This window comes from Equus przewalskii, chromosome 17, assembly GCF_037783145.1.
Source record: "Equus przewalskii isolate Varuska chromosome 17, EquPr2, whole genome shotgun sequence".
NCBI lineage: Eukaryota > Metazoa > Chordata > Mammalia > Perissodactyla > Equidae > Equus > Equus przewalskii.
The window spans coordinates 30,082,991-30,104,769 of NC_091847.1; the positions used below are offsets into that span (position 1 = coordinate 30,082,991).

Consider the following 21,779-nt stretch of genomic DNA (forward strand, 5'->3'; position numbering starts at 1 on the left):
AAGAGGGAAAGAAGAAGAGACTTCTAGAAGATGTGAGTGTACATATGAAAAAAATTGCTTGCGTTAGGGTTAAACAATAAACAATAAAATAATAGGGAAAAAAAGAATGCATGGTATGATAGTTACCTAATCTATGTGTAAAGAATAAGTGATAGAACATAGATAAAAGGCACAAGGTACATGCTCAATAAATGTTACTTTGCTTTTTCCACTGGCAATCACTAATTCTTCAAGGACAAAAGATCATGATGGAATGAACATAAGCTAAAAATTTGTTACTGTGGGGAAAAATAAGGTAAAAAAGATATGCTCAACTCAAATATACACCTTAAAGGCTTTACATGTCTTCTACAATGAAAAAAAAAAAGCAAAATGTTAGTAACAAAATAATGAAAAACATTTTTGATGTTGTTTATAAGAATCATCACACGACTACCAAAACAAACACACACCACAAATCAACAGCTTTTACCATGGTCTTTCCTGATCCTCGGGGTCCAATAATGAGAACAGAGTTACTTTCTCCATAGATAGCAGTTCTTTTTAGCAGCTCAATTAAGTGTCTGAAATGACATAAATAGGCCAAAATTTAAAAACAAAAGCTAGAATAATTTGTTAGGTAATACTTTTTAAAAGCTGAATTTGAATATGCACAAAAAACAGGCATTCCTCTTCTCTCTCCCTCTGCGCACTTGACTTATGCTCTAAACAGTCCTACACAGAACAACACAGAAGAGAGTGTAGGCCAATACTGATTCTCTGGAAACCTCAAGAGGAAACAAAGTAAGTTTGAAATATCTTGGTCTTTATGATGATATGGGACAAGGGACAAGGGTGGCAACTCTTAGGATCTTTCATTCCACAGCTGGCTGCTGAGTATTAGTGCAAGAAGCTAAGAATTCTCTCCATAATACGAGATAACAGAAACACAAGACACTTTGAAAGTTAAAGGGCTTTCTCATTATGGAAATATTTATATCTGCTCTTGTTTCATTGTATTCAGAGTTTCTATACACAAAGTAAAATTTTTTACCGCAAAAAAAAAATGTTTGTTAGCCTTGTTTAAGATCTAATTTGTATATGACAATTTTTGCAAAACCTAAAGGGTGTAGACTCAGAAGGAAATATGAAGGGGACAGATAAACTTACTTATATTGTACTTGTACTCCAAACAGGTTACTATGTAGACTCTGATGACAAAATCTTTCACGTAAAATTCTTTGTACCTGATGAAAATAAAGTGAATAAATACAAATGAAAATATTATATATGCAATCAAAAATGGATGAGAATATACATTTATAGCAGAATAAGGTATTAAAGAATCAATTCAACCCTTCCTAAATAACTTGTCTTCAAGAGCTCTGGCACCATTTTCATGAGTTGTAAAATTAAGTTCTTTTTACCTATCTCAAGTCCCAGAGAAAGGATGAGAATTTAGTTGTGAAGGTTTCAACAAGAGGGAAAAGAACTTATTTTTAGCTACATCAGTAAATTGAGGGATGTTTTAATGGACGTAAATGAATAAATACCTCATTTTGTATAACGTGTCAGCCAAGGAACAAAGACAGAAGAGAATCTAATAATGTTATTTAATCTAATAATGCTCATGCACCACACCTCAATCTCTAGAGACCAAGACATCTAAACCGACTTAACGAAAGCCCAGTTAATCTGTACCTGTCATAAAAGCCAGGATTCTGAGGAAATAAAAGAAGTTTAAAAGTACATATAGTTATTGAGGACCTATTAGTTGCAGAGAACAATACTACTAAAAGACCTTGATCCATGTCTAAAAAAACCAGTGCAGATACACTGGAAAGGCATGACACATTAGAAGCAACCTGCAAAAAAGCAGTAACTCAGCATATAAGGAAATGCTCAATTATATGGAAGAAATCACTTCATCTAGGCTATAAAATAAGGAATCGTTAGGATAAATTAAGAAAAAAATTCTTGCAAAGAGCTACATTTTGAATTTGGCTTAGAATGAAGGGCTTAGACTCAGTTGTAAAAAATTATGCCAGACAATGTAGCACATTCTTTAAAAAGATGGACCATTAAAGTCACTCCTTTTCTGCATGTGCTGCTAATACAGAGGTCCTCCAGGGATAAAACCCTTTAGAGGCTGTTTCAGATTTGGCCCTATCAGCAGAAACAAGAAGCCTCCAAGATTAGTTGCTTCTCTCAGACTGACAGCATGGGACTGATCCTTCACATACCAAAGAGATAAATCTCAGTTCTCTTTACACGTAGCAGAGGCTAAGCAAAGCAAACGATTCACTGAGAATCCATATTTATTGTTATAGAGGAAGTAGAAAGAGTAAGAGGATTGGTGCCAGAAGAGCCAATTATATGAATTTTGAAGTTAGCCTTTTCTAAATTTTAATTCTTTTATCTACAAAATGGAGACAATAATTCTTGCAGGCCTGTTTTGAAGATCAAATAAGGCAGCTAGCACTAACATAATATTGGTATTGTACAGGTAACAGCTGATACCTCTGAAACACTTCAATGAGAGTATACACTCAATTAATCATAATGTGTATTCCACTACCTAGATAAGATGACTAGAAATCAAAAGACAAACCTCAGTCCTTTTTGTTTTTACACTTCATTAAAGTCTATTACAGAGGAAACAATTATGTATAAAATATAACAGAGGGATAAAGTGAAGTAAAGCTATAATGACCAGTCAGAGATTCAAAAATTCCAAAGTGATCAGAGATGCAGATTAAACAGGTGTATACATATACAGAAATTAATTATGCTGTACATGGAAGATCTGTGCACTTTACAAAAACATGTAAATTATACTTCAATTAAGAAAATTTCTTTGGAACAGAGTTAAACAGTTTCCTTCAAAAAGAAAGAAAGTAAGGTCTTATAAAAGGATGGCAATAACATTCAGTTTTGATTTAAAAAAAATGTAGCCTGGTCAAGCCACATAAATATCATGCCCTTTCCCTGTTAGACTCATTGAGAGAGAGACATACAGATATATCCTCAGCATTTGGAAAACAGCATGCACTTAAGAAAATATTAGGGGCCGGCCTGGTGGCACAGCAGTTAAGTTTGCATGTTCCACTTCGGTGGCCTGGGGTCCGCTGGTATGGATCCCGGGTGAGGACATGGCACTGCTTGGCAAGCCATGCTGTGGCAGGTGTCCTACATATAAAGTGGAGGAAGATGGGAACGGATGTTAGCTCAGTGCCAATCTTCCTCAGCAAAAAGGGGAGGATTGGCAGATGTTAGCTCAGGGCTGATCTTCCTCCAAAAAAAAAAAAGAAAATATTAAACATTCATGATAAAAACATTCAACATACTAGGAATATAATAGAACTTCCTCAACCTGATAAACGGCACCTACAAACACCTATAGCTAACAACATACTCAATGGTGAAAGACTGAATGCATTCCCTCAATATCAAAAACAAAACAAGACTGTCTGCTCTTGCCACTTTTATTCAATATTGCACTGAAGGTTCTAGCCAGGGCAATTACACAAGAAAAAGAAATGAAAGGCATCTAGATTGGAAAGGAAGAAGTATAACTATCTCTATTTGCAGATGATGCAATCATATATAGAAAATCCTAAGGACTAACCTAAAAAACTATTAGGACTAATAAATGAGTTCAGCAAGGTTGGAGGATACAAGATTAATACACAAAAGTCAATTGCATTTAGATACACCAGCAATTAACAAATCAAAAATAAAATTAAGAAAATAATTCCACTTAGCATCAAAAGGAATAAAATACTTAGGAATAAATTTAAATAAAGAAGTATAAAACTCTGAAGATAATATTAAACTAAACTGAAATCAGACCACATTTAGGAAGACATGAGTAAAGTTAGGATTCCAACTATCCAAAGACTTACAAAGGATGAAATTAAGAAGTAGCATGAGACAGTCTCGCCTTGAGAATGGAGAGCGATTCTTCACAAGTGCTAAGGGGAGAATTCAAGTTGAGATGACTATTTCTCTGATCGCTTTTGCATGTTAACAGACCTTGAAATTAATGAAAATATATACTAACCTGTGAAAGGCACTCTGAATGTTTTAAGTTGTTGCTCTTTAATTTACGACTGCTCATTTCAACAAATTGAAATCCTTAAAAAAAAAAAAGTTTAGCATGAATATAATAAAGACTATTGGCTTAAAGAGATTAAGAATTTGCTTTTATAGAATCAAAATAAACACAAGTTTCAAAATGTGAAAAATGTCCAAATTTCTCAAACTTTAAAAATTCTCACTGTCTCCTTTTTGCATAAGTACGAGCTCATTTGACACTCTCATACCACACTTTATATGGTTCATTCAGACAACTACTCCTACCTTTTCCTTCAATCTACCATTGAACTTCCCTTCTTTGCCTTAAAAGAAAAAAACAAAAAAACCTACGAGCTTCTTTTATATAGAATGTTTCTCTCCGAATCCATCCCACAGGATCATCTCTTCTAGAAAGACTTCACTTTGTTGTGCCACTCATCAATCATACACTGTCATTAGAGCCTCTTCTGTGAACATCCATAAGTGCTTGTATTTCTCTCGATCCATACTCGAATTATACTAAACAAAATTGTCTGTTTAACGGACAGTATCCCAAAATTGAGGTATTTTAAAATACCAAGCATTTTAGCATAATGTCCAAAATAAAAGTGGCAATGGTAACTGGAATGAAAAATATACTAATGAAAAAAATTGGAAACTTTTGCAAAATTCTCCTTGAGGGCAACACACTCATAGATAAACATCTTTTGCTAAAAGATCTAATTTTCTTACTACTGATTTCCTACAGGAATACTTTATTAGTCACGTAGTAATAGCTTCAGTAGTGTTTACTTATGCACCAGGAATTCTTACAAATGCTTTGCATTTATTAACTCATTTAATCCTCAAAAAGATCCTATGGAATATGTACTATTATAATCCCCCTTTAAGATTAGAAGATACAGAAAGGTTAAGTAACCTGATCAAAATCAAACAGCATGTAAGTGGCAGAGCCAGGATTTGAACCCAACCAAGTTATACTTGGTTCCATATAACTATTATACATATATTTATAAGTGTATATACTTGGTTATATATAACAAATTGTTACTTAAGTCAACTATTTTTAAAAAGTACAAATTTCAATAACTTGAAGGAAGATCGGTCACTGTAGCAATATTATATTTTACATTCACATTTATTAACCTCACATACCGACAAACAGACACCAACTCTTCGAATGTAGTCTTCTTCTCTGGAAATGCTAACAGGACAGCAGGTGAGCAAGGCCTTGACAGATAGATACCAAGTGAGCAAATCTGTCTCCCCCTTGCTGTATAAGCCAGGTAGCCAAGACTCAAACCCCAAAGGGCTTCTAGCTCCAGGCTCCCAAATTGGAAACTCAAGAACAGAGTACTCAACTAATGTCTAGTCACTTAACCATCTTCTTTCTTAGGAGAAAAGTGGTTTTCTCACTGCACTAGGGCACCTTTCTAACAGCCTTTTATGTCTACATTAAGGTATCTTGCTTGAGAATCTTTACATTATTCTTAGTCTAGTTATTTTAATTTTTTTCCCTCAAATGAGAGGGGTGTGTGTGTGTGTGTGTGAAAAACCCTTTTAGCAACATGAAATGATACCCTCACTCAGGTTTAAGATACACTTGATTGTGAAAAAAGTCTACAAGCCAAGATCTGAAATCACAGGAAACCATGGAACTGACCCCTAGACAATAAGGAGGACTGAAGTTTTAAAAAGTGGAAGAAAGCTTTTGCAATATGCCTCATTGTTTAGAACTGTATTAACTGTGTCACAGTATTACTGGAATTAAAATAAATTTTCCCCCATTTCATGCATTAAGAAAATATTGCTCAGAAAAGCTAAGTAAAATGTCTGAAGTTCCAGGGTAGGTGTCTAATCTGCCTCCTTGCATCAAATATAATTCAGGTAAGCTATGAAAAGCATGCATTTTTCTTCGTTTGGGGATCATTCATGAAAGAAACAAACACACTACTTCAGAGACTAACCTATATAAATTCTGACTGTAAATGGTCTTAGTTAAAAGGTTAATTTTAACACATCTTGCCCCTCCATGTACTAGGCAAATCTCCACTCTATATACCAAAGAATACTTTAAATGGTTATTCCAATATTATAGACAAAAGACAAGCTTCAGACTGGGAGAAAATATTTGCAAACTACATATCTGACAAAGGACTTATACATAAAGAATCTTCGAAACTCAACAATAAAGAAACAAACCAATTAGAAAAATGGGAAAAAGACATAAACATTTCACCAAAGAGGGTAGATGGATGGCAAATAAACACATGAAAAGATGTTTAACATCATTAGCCAGTAGATAATGCAAATTAAAGAAACAGTGAGACAGCAATACATATCTATTAAAATAGCTAAAACAAAAAAAGAGATGACAGCAAATGCTGGTGAGGATGCAGAAAACTGGATTCCTCATACAACTACTGCTGAGAATGTGAAATTGTACAGCCACCCTGCAGTTTCTTAAAGAACTAAACTACACTTACCATGCAACACAGCAACTGTACTCTTGGGTATTATTAAGAAATAAGAGGGGCCGGCCCCGGGGCCGAGTGGTTAAGTTTGCATGCCCCGCTTCAGCAGCCCAGGGTTTCGCAGGTTCAGATCCTGAGCATGGACACGGCACCACTCATCAGGCCATGCTGAGGTGGCATCCTACATGCCACAACTAGAAGGACCCATAGCTAAAAAGACACAACTATGTACCAGGGGGCTTTGGAGAGAAAAAGGAAAACTAAAATCTTAAAAAAAAAAAAAGAAAAGAAATAAGAACTTATGTTCAAACAAAAACCTATAACACAAATGTTCATAACGAGTTTACTTGTAATAGTCAAAAAAACTGGAAACAATACAGATGTCCTTCAACAAACCAGTGGAGTTAAAGAAACTATGAAACATCCATACATACAGGGGAATATAAGTGAACAAAAAAAAGCAATGACTGTTAATACATGCAACAACTTGGATGGATCTCAAGGGCACTGTGCTTAGTAAAAAAAAGGCCAATCTCAAAAAATTACATATTGTATGATTCTATTTAAATAACATTCTTGAAATGATAAAACTATAGCAATGAAGAACATATTCATGGTGGCTAGGAGACAGGGACATGGTTGAGGGGTGAGTATGACTACAAAGGGGATGCAAGAGGGATTTTCTTTATAATGATAGAACAGTTCTATATCTTTATTGCGGTGATGGTCACACAAATCTATACAGGGCATCAAGTCACAGAGAATTATACAGATACACACAAATGAGTGCAAATAAGAACTGCTGAAGGGGCCGGCAAGGTGGCATACTAGTTAAGTTTACACACTCTGCTTCAGTGACCCAGGGTTTGAAGGTTCAGATTCTGGGTGTGGACCTACACATTGCTCATCAAGCAATGCTGTGGCAGACTCCAATATAGGAAATAGAGGAAGATGGGCACCGATGTTAGCTCAGGGCTAATCTTCCTGAGCAAAAAGAGGAAGACTCGCAATGGATGTTAGCTCAGCGTCAATCTTCCTCACCAAAAAACAAACAAAAAACAAAAACCCTGCTGAAAACTGAATAAGTTAACTGTTAAGTCTAGTTATCAGTGTTATAGCAATGTCATTTTCCTGGTTTTGATATTGCACTACAGTTAGATAAAATGTCACCCTTAAGAGAAGCTGGGTGAAGGGTTTACAGGATTCTGTGTACTATTTCTACAACTTCTAAGAGTCTATAATAATTTCAAAATAAAAAGTTGAAGGAAAAAATTCTAATTTTATAGTTTTTTTCAAGTGCTTAATGATCAAAAAAGGTGATTATTGGTGGTACAGCTAAATCTCTATTATTTGCAAGTAGATTGTTGGAATAAGTTGGCTTGAATCTCTCCTCAAATTATACCAGTGGATCCTGGGACTCCTTCTGCTTTCTATACTATGATTTTACTTACTATTCTGAAATAGTAGGACTAGACATAAAATGTAAGAAGGGCTGCATGTCTATGCATGACTAAGTGACTACTCATGTTGGTATCAAATGCAAACATAGGTGACTGCAATTATTTAGTTGCAGATTTGGTAGACTCTACTATTATTTACTCATACTATTGCAAAGAGCAGTGAAACAGGTAATCCCAAGGAACAGCTTATCCTCGTATTACTCCTTTAGCTTCCATACTTGCTGTATTATTGGTTTCCTGTAGATTCTTATCTCAAATTATGTTTTGCTAGAGTGTATAAACCTAATTTTTCAACCTCAAAGTTCCAAGTAACAATTGGTCTATTTCATCACCTAGAAAATTTCAACCCAATCCACTTTTGTCACTAGCTACCTCTATCTCACTTTAGTTCACCAATATTTCTTGACTGGAAATCTATGACAGCTTCTTTATGGGTCTCTAAGTCTTGTCTCCATTCGTGATACCATTTTGACATAAAAACCACTCAATTTCATCTCCAACTCTCCAAATTCTAAATTTCAAATTCCCTACCACAATTTAAAAGGAAGTTTCTGAAAGACTAGTTCCCAGTTTAACTAATTAGCTCCTTCTCTTAAAATTCTGCCTGGAACAATCAACAATTCTCTGTAACCTGCCTCACTCGAAACTAAGGTCGTAGCTGAGATATTATTTACTCCAGAATACTTTCTGTGACACCTTTATATATTCCTACTCTGAGAAAAGTCTGAGGGTTATGTGTTACTCAAGTGCTTTCAGGATATAAGCTATTTTTCTCCTTTCACAGAACTTAATCAGCGCACAGTGATGTAGCTAACTCTGTGTTTACTTATCTGTTTGCTCCACTCGACCAGAGGCTCCTAGAAAGAAGGGCTCAGAAATTATGCTATAATTGTATCCAAATAAACTAGTGCAATACTGGCATACAGTGATTTTCCAAAAAATATTCGGTAAATGAATAAGTGCTAGACAGTGGAGGATGTTCATAGATAAACTAGCTGCCAAAAAGGAACCAGGTTAGGTTAACTTAACTACTTAGCCTAATTTTAACATTTTGAATAACTACATGCCATAATTCTCAAAAAAACTGCCCAATATAAAATAATGTTATATATAGAATAACAAGTTAACATAGGAAAAAAGAATAAGTTAAATGTAGTGATTTATTTTATAATTTAAGTAAAATATATGCAGCTTAATATTATCATGGTAGCATCACAGCAACAGAATTTCAAAATGTTTAAAATACAGGTAATTTGTTTAAGAAATTTATTTCTTGTAACAGAGAAGTCAAGAGTTAACAAAAGATAAAATACATGAAAATTTTTTTTACAGATTACTATTTTTTTTAAAGATTTTATTATTTTTTTCCTTTTTCTCCCCAAAGCCCCCCAGTACATAGTTGTATATTCTTTGTTGTGGGTCCTTCTAGTTGCGGCATGTGGGATGCTGCCTCAGCGTGGTTTGATGAGCAGTGCCATGTCTGCGCCCAGGATTTGAACCAATGAAACACTGGGCCGCCTGCAGCGGAGCACACGAACTTAACCACTTGGCCATGGGGCCAGCCCCTACAGATTATTTTTAAACCAAGTTGCAAACCTTATAAAGCTGAAAGTCTCGCGATTCAAAAGAAGGTAAAGTTAATTGTCTTTAGAAAAATTTCTGTCTTCTTATAATCCTGGATTGATAGCTTGATATGAATATAGTTTTTAAAAAAATATCAGTAATATATTCTCTTTCCTGGCATTAGACTAACATTTTATTTATACTGTCTTCAATTAAGAATTTGGAAGATTAAGAGAAATGCTTAAAATGAAGATTAAAACTAGTAGTCAAAATCTACACTTTTATTTATTTTATTAATAGACACCAGTACTCCAATTATCTTCCATTTCGTGACTTATAATTTTGCCCTGGAGGAACACTCTCTCTACTCATTTCAAACCTGCAGTCACTGGATGCCAATTTTAGCGTGTCTGAAAAACTGGGAAAAACAGACTTTAAATCTATTACTGAACATATGAAAAAGTAGGGTTGAAAGGTTTTCATTTTTGAAATTAAACCAGAAAAAGCAAGAGCAAAGGAAACGAAGATGAAGGCACCATAATTTTTCTAGAAATTTAAATTTTTCTTAGAAAGTAAGTCACAAATGATGAAATAAAAGAAATATTTGAGGACAACTACTCAAATAAGAACTGTAAGCAAGAAGAAGTCCAGAAAAAGGCCACTTGATTAGAGCAGAGATAAACAAACAGAGACTAAGAAAACAATAGAGAGGATCAATGAAACAAAAAGATCTTTGAAAAGATCAACAAAATTGACAAACTTTTAGTTAGATGGACTAAGAAAAAAAGAGATGAGATTCAAATGAATAAAATCAGAAGCAAAAGTGGGGACATTACTATTAATTCTACAGAAATAAAATAGGATTCTAAGAGCACTACGAACTATATGCCAAAATAACGGATAATGTAGGTAAAATGAACAAATTCACAGAAAAGACAAAATCTACCAAGACTAAAGCACAAAGAAGTAGAAAATCTGAACAGACTTACAACTAGTAAGGAGACTAAATCAAAAACAAAATAATCTTTCAACAAAAAAAAGTTAGGACCTGATGGCTTCAATGGGGAATTGTACCAAACATTTAAAGAAGAACTAACAGGAATCCTTCTCAAACTTCTCCAAAAAACCAAACAGGAGGGAACATTACATAATTCATTCTTCAAGGATAGCATTACCCTGACACCAAAGCCAGATACACTACAAGAAAACTACACATCAAGACGGCTTATTAACAGTAATGTTAAAATAATTGGTAAAATAGTATCAAACTGAATTTAGTAGCATATTAAAAAGATAATATACCATGACTAAGTGGGATTTATTCCTGGAATGCAATGATGGTTCAACATACGAAAATTGATCAGAGTACTATATCACATTAATAGAACAAAGAAAAAAACAATTATCTCAATTGATGCACAAAAAGCACTAAAATAATTTAACATCCTCAGGATAAGAACACTAAACAAACTAGGAATAGAAGGAAATTACTTCAACATAATAAAAGCTATATCTGAAAAATCCACAGTGAATATCTTGGTGCAAGACATAAAGCTATTTCTCTATGATCAGAAACAAGGCAAGGATGCCTGCTTTCACCACTTCTATTCAACAAAGTACTGCAACTTCTAGCCTGAGCAATTAGGCAAGAAAAAGAATTAAAGTTACCAAAATTGGAACAAAACACTCAAACTGTCTCTGACTGCAGATGATATACTCTTACATACAGAAGACCCTAAAAATTCCAGACAAAAACTGTTATAACTAATAAATTCAGCAAAGCAGAAAGATAGCAAGTCAAGACAAAAAATTCAGCTGCATTTCAAACACAATTGGGAAAGGAAATCAAGAAGACAACTCCATTTACAATAGCATCAAATAGAATAAAATACTTAGGAATTAACCTAGCTAAAGAGGTGAAAGACATCTACAATGGAAACTACGAAGCTCGCTGAAAGAAACTAAAGATGACATAAATGGAAATATGTCCCATGTTCACAGATTCAAAGACAAAATATTGTTAAGATGTCAATATTACACAGAATGATCTATAGATTCAATGCTATCTCTATCAAAATCCCAATGATGTTTTTGCAGAAAGAAAAAAATCCAACCTAAAATTCGTATGGAATCTCAAGGACCCCAAATATCCAAAAGAATCTTTGAAAAAGAACAACAGAGCTGAAGGACTAATACTTTCTTATTTCAAAACTAACCACAAAGCTACAGTAATCAAAACAAAGTGGTATTGCCATAAGATAGAATACAGACCAATGAAACTGAAGAGAGAGCCCAGAAATAAACACATATATCTCTCCACATAGATAGTCAAATGGTTTTTGACAAGGGTGCCAAGACCGTTCAATGGAGCAAAAACAGTCTTTCCAACAAATGACAGTGGGAAAACTGGATATCCACGTGCAAGAGAATAAAGGTGAACCCTTACCTAACACCATATGTAAAAAAAATCAACTCAAAATGGATCAAATTGCTAACTATGTAAGCTGACACTATAAATCTCATAGAAGAAAACATAGGACAAATGCTTCATGACATTTGACTTTGCAATAATTTCCTGGATAAGACATCAAAGAAATAGGCAAAAGAAAAAATAGCAGCCAGCTCCGTGGCCAAGCGGTTAAGTTTGTGCGCTCCGCTGCGGCGGCCCAGGGTTCGGATCCTGGGCCCGGACATGGCACCGCTCGTCAGGCCACGTTGAGGTGGCGTCCCACATCCCACAACTGGAAGGATCTGCAACTAAGACATACAACTACGTACCGGGGGGTGGGGGGAGGGGGGTGGGGGGGTGGAGGTGGAGTTTGGGAAATAAAGCAGGGGAACAAAAAAAAAAGATTGGCAACAGTTGTTAGCCCAGGTGCCAATCTTTAAAAAAAAAAAAAAAGAAAAAAATAAATAAATTGGACTTCATGAAAAATTCTAAAATTTGTGCACTAAAAGACACTACAAAGTAAAAAGGCAATGTACAGAAAGTGAGACAATATTTGCAAATCACATATCTGATAAGGAATTAAAGTCCAGAATATATACAGAACTCCTAAAATTCAACAACAGATAAGCAAATAACTCAATTACAAAATGGGCAAAGGATTTGAATAGACATTTCTCTAAAGAAGACATACAAATAAGCACATGAAAAGATGCTCAACATCGCTAATCATTAGAGAAATGCAAATGAAGACTACAATGAGATACCACCTCACACCATTTGGATGCCTACTATCAGAAAAACAGAAAATGACAAGTGATGGAGATGATGCAGAGATAGTAGAACCCTTGTGCACTGTTGGTGGGAATGTAAAATGGTATAGTAGCTGCGGAAAACAGTATAGTAGTTCCTCTAGAAATTAAAATACAATTACCAGTCATTTCCATTCTCGGTATATACTGAAAAGAATAGAAATCAGAGTGTCAAAGAAATATTTGTACACTGATTTCAAAGTAGCATTATTCACAACTGACAAAACATGGAAGCAGCCCAACTGTCCATCAACAGATGAATGGATAATAAAAATACAGTAAATACAATAGAATATAAAACCCTAAAAAGGAAGGAAATTCTGACATATGCCACAAAATAGACGAAGCTTGAGAACATTAAGTGAATTATGCCAGTAACTAAAAGACAAAGACTGCATGATTTACTTATATGAAGGACTCAGAATAGTCAAAATCATAGAGAAAAAATGTACAATGGTGGTAGTCAGGGGCTGAGAGGAAGAGAAGAATGAGTAGTTATTTTTTAATGGGTATAGAGTTTCAGTTTCACAAGATGAAAAGAGTTCTGGAGATGCATAGTGATGATGGAAACACAAAAGTATTAATGTATTTAATGCCACTGAACAATACACTTAAAAATTTTTAAGATGGTAAATTAAACGTCATGTGTACTTTGCCACAATTAGAAAAACTTTGTGAAATTGCTGGGAAGATGGTAGCACAGAAGGATTTCCCACAGACACAACAAATTGACAACCACCTGTGGAATAATTACCTCTGAGAAAGAACTGGAAACTGGATAAAAAGAACCCCCACAACAATGGACAACACTGATGGAAGTGAAAGAAACAGAAATACCTTTCTGCTAAGGAAAAACCCCACTCTACCTGCAGTGATTCATGGCCAGGAGCAATCTTAAGGTATGAAGCTTTTCCTGGAGGAGTGGGAGATCTGAGAAGGAGACCTATGCCACAATAAGCAGCTTTTGAAATCAGCACAACCAAGACGAGTGTCATCATACTTCGCTTTACAGGCTATTAAAACCGACATGGAATATACCCGCAAAACCTACTTAAGATAGGAGGAAAAAAAATCTGCTCTTAAAGGGCCCATGCACAAATTCACCCATTCTGAAAACCAACACAAAATTACCAGAAAGAAAGGTGCATAGTCCTTCGGTAAAAGCGACTCATGTGATAAGCTCTGAGCTCATCTCAGAGAGGCAGAAGGTGGCTGCGACTACCTCTCTAGGGACTGAGACACTGGCAGCAGCCATTATTGTGACCTAGTACAGCTGTGCTGAGACAGATGTTGGCAGATGCCATTGGATTTTTGACCCTGAGCTGTTAGTGCAGGTGTTTGCCCTAGCCATTAGAATACTGATTTAATCCAGCTGAGCCAGCACAGGCAGCCCGCCCTAGGGACTGGCCCTGCCCACCAGTTAGCCCAGTGGGAACTTGTGGGCCCAAACAGGCAAGCTGTGTAGAGGCCCTACAGTCCAAACAGGCAGGGCAGGGTGTGTGAGTGGGGCAGGACTGATGAGGTAGGTGGGCCCACAGGCAGTGGGGCGTGTCAGCTGCAGCAGACGGGGCTGCTCACCTTCTCAAACAGCCACATAGGAAATCTGCTTCACCTTCCAATGCCTGAAACGATTGTGTACTGTCATGCCTGGGGCTGGCCCCAACCAGCTGTGCTCCTGAGAGAGCTGACAACAGCCTCACAGGCTGGAGGCCTACAGCAATAGTGGGCCCCTCACCTCACAACCAGCCACACTGGGGGCCAGACACACTTAACAGCAAAACAGCAGCCAGGTGTGTGCTATTAGACCTTTCAGCCAGTTGAGTCTTACAACCAGCTGGCCAGGGGCCAGCCTAGCCTATTTGTGTACCTGCAGCAAAAGCAACCTAGCCACAACAGAATGGCATATGTGGGACATACCTGAAACATTTGGAACTGGTGACAAGAGGGAAACACACTGTTGGGCCTCATAAGCCATCTCTTACTTAAGCACAGAGAAACAGGCAAAATGAGGATACAAAAATGAGTATGTTCCAAATAAGGGAACAGGACAAATCCTTAGAAAAATAACTACATGAAACAAAGACAATCTGCACAATAAAGAGTAAAAACTAATGGTCATAAGGATGGTCACTAATCTTTGGAGAATAATAAACACAGCAAGAACTTCAACAGAGAATTGGGAAATATAGAAAAGAACCAATCAGAATGGAAGAATACAATAATAGAAATGAAAAATTCACTACAAGGAATGAAGAGCAGAATAGGTGTTACAGAAAAATGGATCAGAGAGCTGGATGAAAGGGCAGAGAAAAATCAACCACGTTGAACAGAAAACAAAAAAGAATTAAAAAGAATGAAGACAGTCTAAGGGACCTCTAGGACAATATCAAGTGTACTAACATCTGTATTACAGGTGTCCCAGAGGAGAAGAGAAAGACAAAGGAGCAGAAAAACTAACAGAAAAGATACTAGCTGAAAACTTTACTAACCTAAGTAAGAACACAGACATCCAGGTATAAGAAGCACAGAGAGCAGTAAACAGGATGAACCCAAACAGGCCTACACAAAGACACATTATAATTAAAATGTCAAGAACTAAAGATAAAGAGAGCATCCTAAAAGCTACAAGAGAAAGACAACAAATCACATACAAAGGAAATCCCACAAAGCTATCAGCTGACTTCTCAGCAGAAATTTTACAGGCTAGAAGACAGTGGCATGATATGCTCACACTGCTGAGAGGAAAAAACCTACAGCCCAGAATACTCTACATGGAAACGTTATCATTCAGAACAGAAGGAGAGAGAAAGTTTACAAAAAAACCCAAAAACTAAAGGAGTTTATCACCAGTAAAGCAGCCTTACAAGAAATGTTAAAGGGACTTATTTAAGTGGAAAAGGAAATAGTATGAAAATGAATAAGAAAAGTATTTAAAAAAAAAAAGCAATGAAACCACTAGTAAAGGCAAAATACAGCCAAAGGTAGCAGATCAACCACCTACGAAGCTAATATGAAGATCAAAAGACAAAAGTACTAAAATTATCTATTTCCATGATAAGAGGCTAAGGGATACACACACACAGAAAACAGGTTAAATATGAGATCAAAAACATAAAACATGAGAGAAGAAGAGTAAAAGAGTAGGGCTTTTAGTAAATATCAAATGTAAAAGATCATCAACCTAATATAGATTGCTATTTATATGTTATTGTATATAAACTCACAGTAATCACAAACCAGAAACCTATAATGAATACACAAAAAATTAAGAGAATGGAATTTAACACTAATACTAAAGAAAACCATCAAATCATAAGGGATGAGAGCAAGAGAAGAAAAAAATGAACAGAGAACTACTAAAACATACAGAAAAAAAGTAACAAAATGGCAGTAAGCACATACACTTCAAGAGCCACTTTAAATGTTAATGGTTTGGGGCCAGCCCCGTGGCCGAATGGTCAAGTTTGCGCACTCTGCTTCAGTGGCCCAAGGGGTTGCTGGTTCAGATCCTGGGCATGGACCTAGCACAGCTCATCAAACAACGCTGAGGCAGCATCCCACACAGCACAACTAGGAAGAACTACAACTAGAATATACAACTATGTACTAGGGGGCTATGGGGAGAAGGAAAAGAAATGTGATTGACAACAGATGTTAGCTAAGGGTCAATCTTAAAAAAAAAAAATGTCAATGTCTAAATGCTCCAATCAAAAAACATAGGGTGGCTGAATGTATAAAAATACAAGACCCATATATATGTTGCATACAAAAGACACTTCAGACCTAAAGACACTGTCAAAGCAAAGTCAAAGGATGGAAAGACACACACCATGCAATGGCAATGAACAAAAAGCTGGGAGTAGCAATATGTATGTCACACAAAATAAATTTTAAAGCAAAAACTGTAACAAGAGAAAAAGAAGGGCATTACATAATAATAAAGGGAACAATCCAACAAGAGGATATAATACTCATAAATATCTGAGCACCCAACATAGGAGCACCCAAATAATATAATACAATATTTAACTGATATAAAAGGAGACATAGACAATAAAACAATAACAGTAAGGGACTTTAACATTCCACTTACATCAATGGATAGATTATTCACACAGGAAACATGGACTTAAATGACACATTAGACCAGATGGACTTAGTAGATATACACAGAACATATCATCCAAACCCCACAGAACACACATTCTTTTTGAATGTATGTGAAACATCCTCCAGGACAGATCATATTTTATGCCACAAAACAAGTCTCAACAAATTGAAAAAGAGTGAAAGAATACTAAGCATCTTTTCTGACTACAACAGTATAAAAGTAGAAATCAACTACAAGAAGAAACTGAGAAAAGCCACAAATACGGGGAGATCAAACAGAATGCTACTGAACAACTACTGAAGCAAATAAGAAATCAAAAAACACCTGAACAAACGAAAATGAAAATATGACATGCCAAAATTTATGGGATCCAACAAAAGTGGTACTAAGGGGGAAGTTTATAGCAATACGGGCCACCTCAAGAAACCAAGAAAAATCTCAAATAAACAATATAACAGGGCACCTAAAAGAACAGAAAAAGAAAAACAAACAAAAACCAAAATCAGTGGAAGGAAAGAAACAATCAGTGCAGAAATAAATGAAATAGAGACTAAACAGCAATAGAAAAAAATCAGCAAAACTAAGAGTGGGTTAGTAATATGAATTAAAGAATCTGCCAAAAAACTATTAGAAATAAAAAATGAACACAGTAAAGTTGCAGGATACAAAATCAACATACAAAAATCAGCTGCGTTTCTATACACTAACAAAGTAGCAGAAAGAGAAATTAGGAATACAATCCCATTTCCAATCAGAACAAAAAGAATAAAATACCTAGGAATAAATTTAATCGAAGAGGTGAAAGACCTGTAAACTGAACACTATAAAATACTGTTGAAAGAATAAAACAAATGGAAAAATACTGCATGCTCTCGGGTTGGAAGAATTAACATAGTTAAAATGTCCATACTTCCTAGAGCAATCTACAGATTCAATGCAACCCATGTCAAAGCTCAAATGACATTTTTCACAGAAATAGAACAAAGAATCCTAAAATTTACATGGAACAACAAAAGACCCCGAATAACCATGGGAATCCTGAAAAAAAAAAAAAACAACAACAACAACGCTGGAGATATCCCACTCCCTGATTTCAAAATATACTACAAAGCTATAGCAATCACAACAGCATGTTACTGGCAGAAAAACAGACACAGAGATCCATGGATCAGAATCGAGAGCCCAGAAATAAATCCACTCACCTATGGACAGCTAATTGTTGACAAGGGAGCCAAGAACATCCAATGGAGAAAAGAAAGTCTCTTCAATAAAGGGTGTTGGGAAAACTGGACAGCCACAAGCAAAGGGATGAAAATAGACCATTATCTTACACCATACACACAAATTAACTCAAAATGGATTAAAGACTTGAATGTAAGACCTGAACCCATGAAATTTCTAGAAGAAAACACAGACAGTACCATCTCCAACATTGGTCTCAGCAGCATCATTTTGAATACCATGTCTAACCAGGCAAGGGAAATGAAAGAAAAAATAGACAAATGGGACTACGTTGAACTAAAAAGCTTCTTTATAGCAAAGGGAATTATCAACAAAATGAAAAGACAACCTAACAATTGGAAGAAGATATTTGTACACCACATACCTGACAAGGAGTTAACAGCCAAAATATACAAAGAACTCATACATCTCAACAACAAAACTAACAACTCGATTGAAAATGGGCAAAAGATCTGAACAGACATTTCTTCAAAGAAGATACACATATGGCCAACAGGCACATGAAAAGATGTTCAATATCCCTAGTTATTAGGGAAATGCAAATAAAAACTACAATGAGACATCATCTCATGCCCATCAGAATTGCTATGACTAACAGGAAACAGCAAGTGTTGGAGAGGATGTGGAGAAAGTGGAACTCTCATACACTGCTGGTGATAATGTAAACTAGTGCAGCCAATATGGAACAGTATGGAGATTCCTCAAAAAATTAAAAATATAACCACCTTACAACCGAGCTATTTCACTCCTGGGTATTTATCCAAAGAACGTGAAAAACCAATGTGTAAAGACATAGGCCCCTCTGTTCACTGCACATTATTCACAATAGCCAAGATTTGGAAACAACCTAAGTGCCCATCAAGGGATGAACAGGAAAAGAAAATGTGGTATATATACACAATGGAATACTACTCAGCCATTAAAAAAAAAAGAAATAAATCTTGCCATTTGCAACAACATGGATGGACCTTGGGGGTATTATGCTAAGTGAAACAAGTCAGAGAGAGAAAGTCAAATACTGTATGATCTCACTCATAAGTAGAAGATAAAAACAAGAACAAACACACACACAGAAACACAGATGAGATTGCTGGTTACCAGAGGGGAAGCAGGGAGGGAGGAGGGCAAAAGGCATGATAGGATACATGTGTACAGTGATGGATGGTAATTATTCTTTGGGTGGAGAACAAGATGTGGTCTACACAGAAATTGAAATATAAGGATGTACACCTGAAATTTATATCTTAGAAACCAATGTTAGCTCAATAAAAACAAAAAAACCTGAAAAAAAAAAGAAATGTCCTAGCAGTAACTAAAGAAAAAGGCAGAAGTTAATATTACAAAGAAACGAAGGCCTAGAAAATTCTACAATGGTTCTGCACAACTCCCAACTTCAATCCCACTCTCAAAAGCCCAAAAATTCTCACAAATGTGTCAAATAAAGAGAGAAGCAAGCTGTAAAAGTCATAATTCAGTTATTAAACCTAAAGAAAAAATTCATTAGGGCTCCAGACAGAAAAACACCTACAAAGAAAAATAAATGCTGAAAGACAATGGGATAACGTTGACAAAGTTCTGAGAAAAAGAGAGTTTACAGATTCAAACTCAGTAAAGATTTAATTTATATATAATAGTAACAAGTATAGCCTTGACAACTCAGAATGGACTCAGTAAAGAGAGCAAATAAAAGTTTGGGGTTGGGGGTGATGTGAGGAATTCAACCATGAAATCCAGCCAATTAAAGCATGATTCAACACACATACTCTCAGAACCACACATACACACACATAGTGGTGAGCTTTCAATCCACTGAAATAGAGTTAAAACTAAACAAGTATAAAAATTATAGTCACTGTACAGGTTGTAAACATATAAATCTTGATGATTTGAAAATAATTATACAAAAAACTGGAGTGAATGTGTAAGAGGGCTAATCTCATTTTTCATAGTGGGAAGGCAAGACTGTCTAAAAATGAAACATGCACTACAAAAAAGGAATTATTTTTTATTTTATTTTCCCAATTCATGTCATTATTCTCTATAGTCTAGTTGGTCTACTTATGATATTTCTTTCTTTCTTTTTTTTGAGGAAGATAGCCCTGAGCTAACACCTGCTGCCAATCCTCTTTTTGCTGAGGAAAACTGGCCCTGAGCTGACATCTGTGTCCGTCTTCCTCTACTTTATACGTGGGACCTGCCACAGCATAGCTTGACAAGTGGTGTGTAGGCCTGCACCTGGGGTCCAAACCAGAAAAACCCAGACTTCCGAAGCAGAATGTGCAAACTTAACTGCTGCATGACCAGGCCATCCCCCAGGACTTCTTTTTTTAAAAATCTTAGACTGGGATCTTTTATAAAATTATCTCTTGTGTTTAACAAATATTCAAAGTGCTGCAGTTCCTACAATTTTCATTTGGCTAAATTCAGGAAAACTAATGTAAGAAATATCACTATTTGTAAGGGTGCACATATGCGCGTGAACGTGTGCACACAAACACACAATTCACGAAAATGGTTCTTCTATATAGTGCTTCATATTTGTCACTTAAAAGAGTGTGAAGGGTCAAAACTGGCCACCCCAAAATGTGTCTCTTGGCTTGATTATTTTTAAGAACAAAAGAACCTGAAAGAAACTCTGACCTTCCTCCCCAAGTGCCTGAAAGAACTTAAGGCCCATTCCAGGAAGGAGCTAATATACTAAGTTAACTGTAGTGTGATGTAAAATCTCTCTGGGCACACTGTTTATAGTTGGCCCATTCGCATTGCCATCTCAATGTAAATTGCTTTCCTTTCCCTTGAAGTCCCAAAGCACTACTCCTAATATCCTTTGTCTTTAGCTGAAAATGGTATTTAAGATGGCAGCTTTGGCTATTCTGGTGAGTGACTCAGCATTCCTGGGTTTCTCCCATGCATACACGTTATAAACCTTTGTCTGATTTTCTCCTGTTATTCTGTCTCATGTCAATTTAATTCTTAGGCCAGCCAGAAGGACCTAAAGAGCAGAGGAATTGTTTTCCTCCCCTAGAATTTGGCGACAAGGATGGCATAAAACTTCACTGGTTGGATGCTACTCGCTCCTAGACTACTGCAGCTGAGAGACCCCTGATAAGAGCCAGCAGGAGGTAAGAGTTCTTACCATGTCAGTCTCCTGGATGTCTGCCTGCAAGGTCCAATGGAAGTGAGAAGGTGAGTGTTTTTTCTTTTCTAAATTTAGATTAACAGGAGAAAACACTGGTGAAGCTAACTTCTAAGATTCAGCGACTCTAGGAAATTTGGTTTGAGTACTCATTGGTTAAGTTCCTTCTCCCAGAGATGGTCACTATTTCCTTGTCTCTGGTTTTTGGTCATTTGACACAAAAAGGAAAAACCATAGGGCAAGATTCAGACACCTTTAAGCCTGTTGTCTGGGAACATGCACATGAGGTGAAAGCTGTTGTTAAGGGCATCTTGGAAGCCAGAAAGGCCACAAACTTTTGGGCATGGGTCAAGCAGTTAAGAGCCATTAGGGCTCTCATCACCTCAAGAAGACCTCCATGAGAGGATAAATTGGGTCATGAAATGGGATAAATGACACAGGTCCTCCACTAACTTCAAGACAATGTCCACCCAATGACA

General features: G+C 36.1%; 1 protein-coding gene across 41 annotated transcripts in view; it reads right to left on the reverse strand.

The window, feature by feature from the left end:
- ORC4 (origin recognition complex subunit 4) overlaps positions 1–21,779 on the reverse strand; it is a 77,697-nt gene that overhangs the window by 27,580 nt on the left and 28,338 nt on the right. For 10 of the 41 annotated variants that reach the window (XM_070579667.1, XM_008518686.2, XM_070579670.1 and 7 more), the window contains exons 2-4: positions 4,043–4,116; positions 1,150–1,226; positions 473–563 (exon numbers count right to left, since the gene is read on the reverse strand). In XM_070579667.1, coding sequence (XP_070435768.1) covers positions 473–563; positions 1,150–1,226; positions 4,043–4,099 — 225 coding nt within the window. In that variant the 5' untranslated portion in view covers positions 4,100–4,116. Of the gene's footprint in view, positions 1–452; positions 564–1,149; positions 1,227–2,996; positions 3,272–3,884; positions 3,954–4,042; positions 4,117–5,211; positions 5,287–21,779 lie in introns of all 41 variants that reach the window. The other 31 variants (XM_070579673.1, XM_070579661.1, XM_008518683.2 and 28 more) reach the window with 15 other exon arrangements.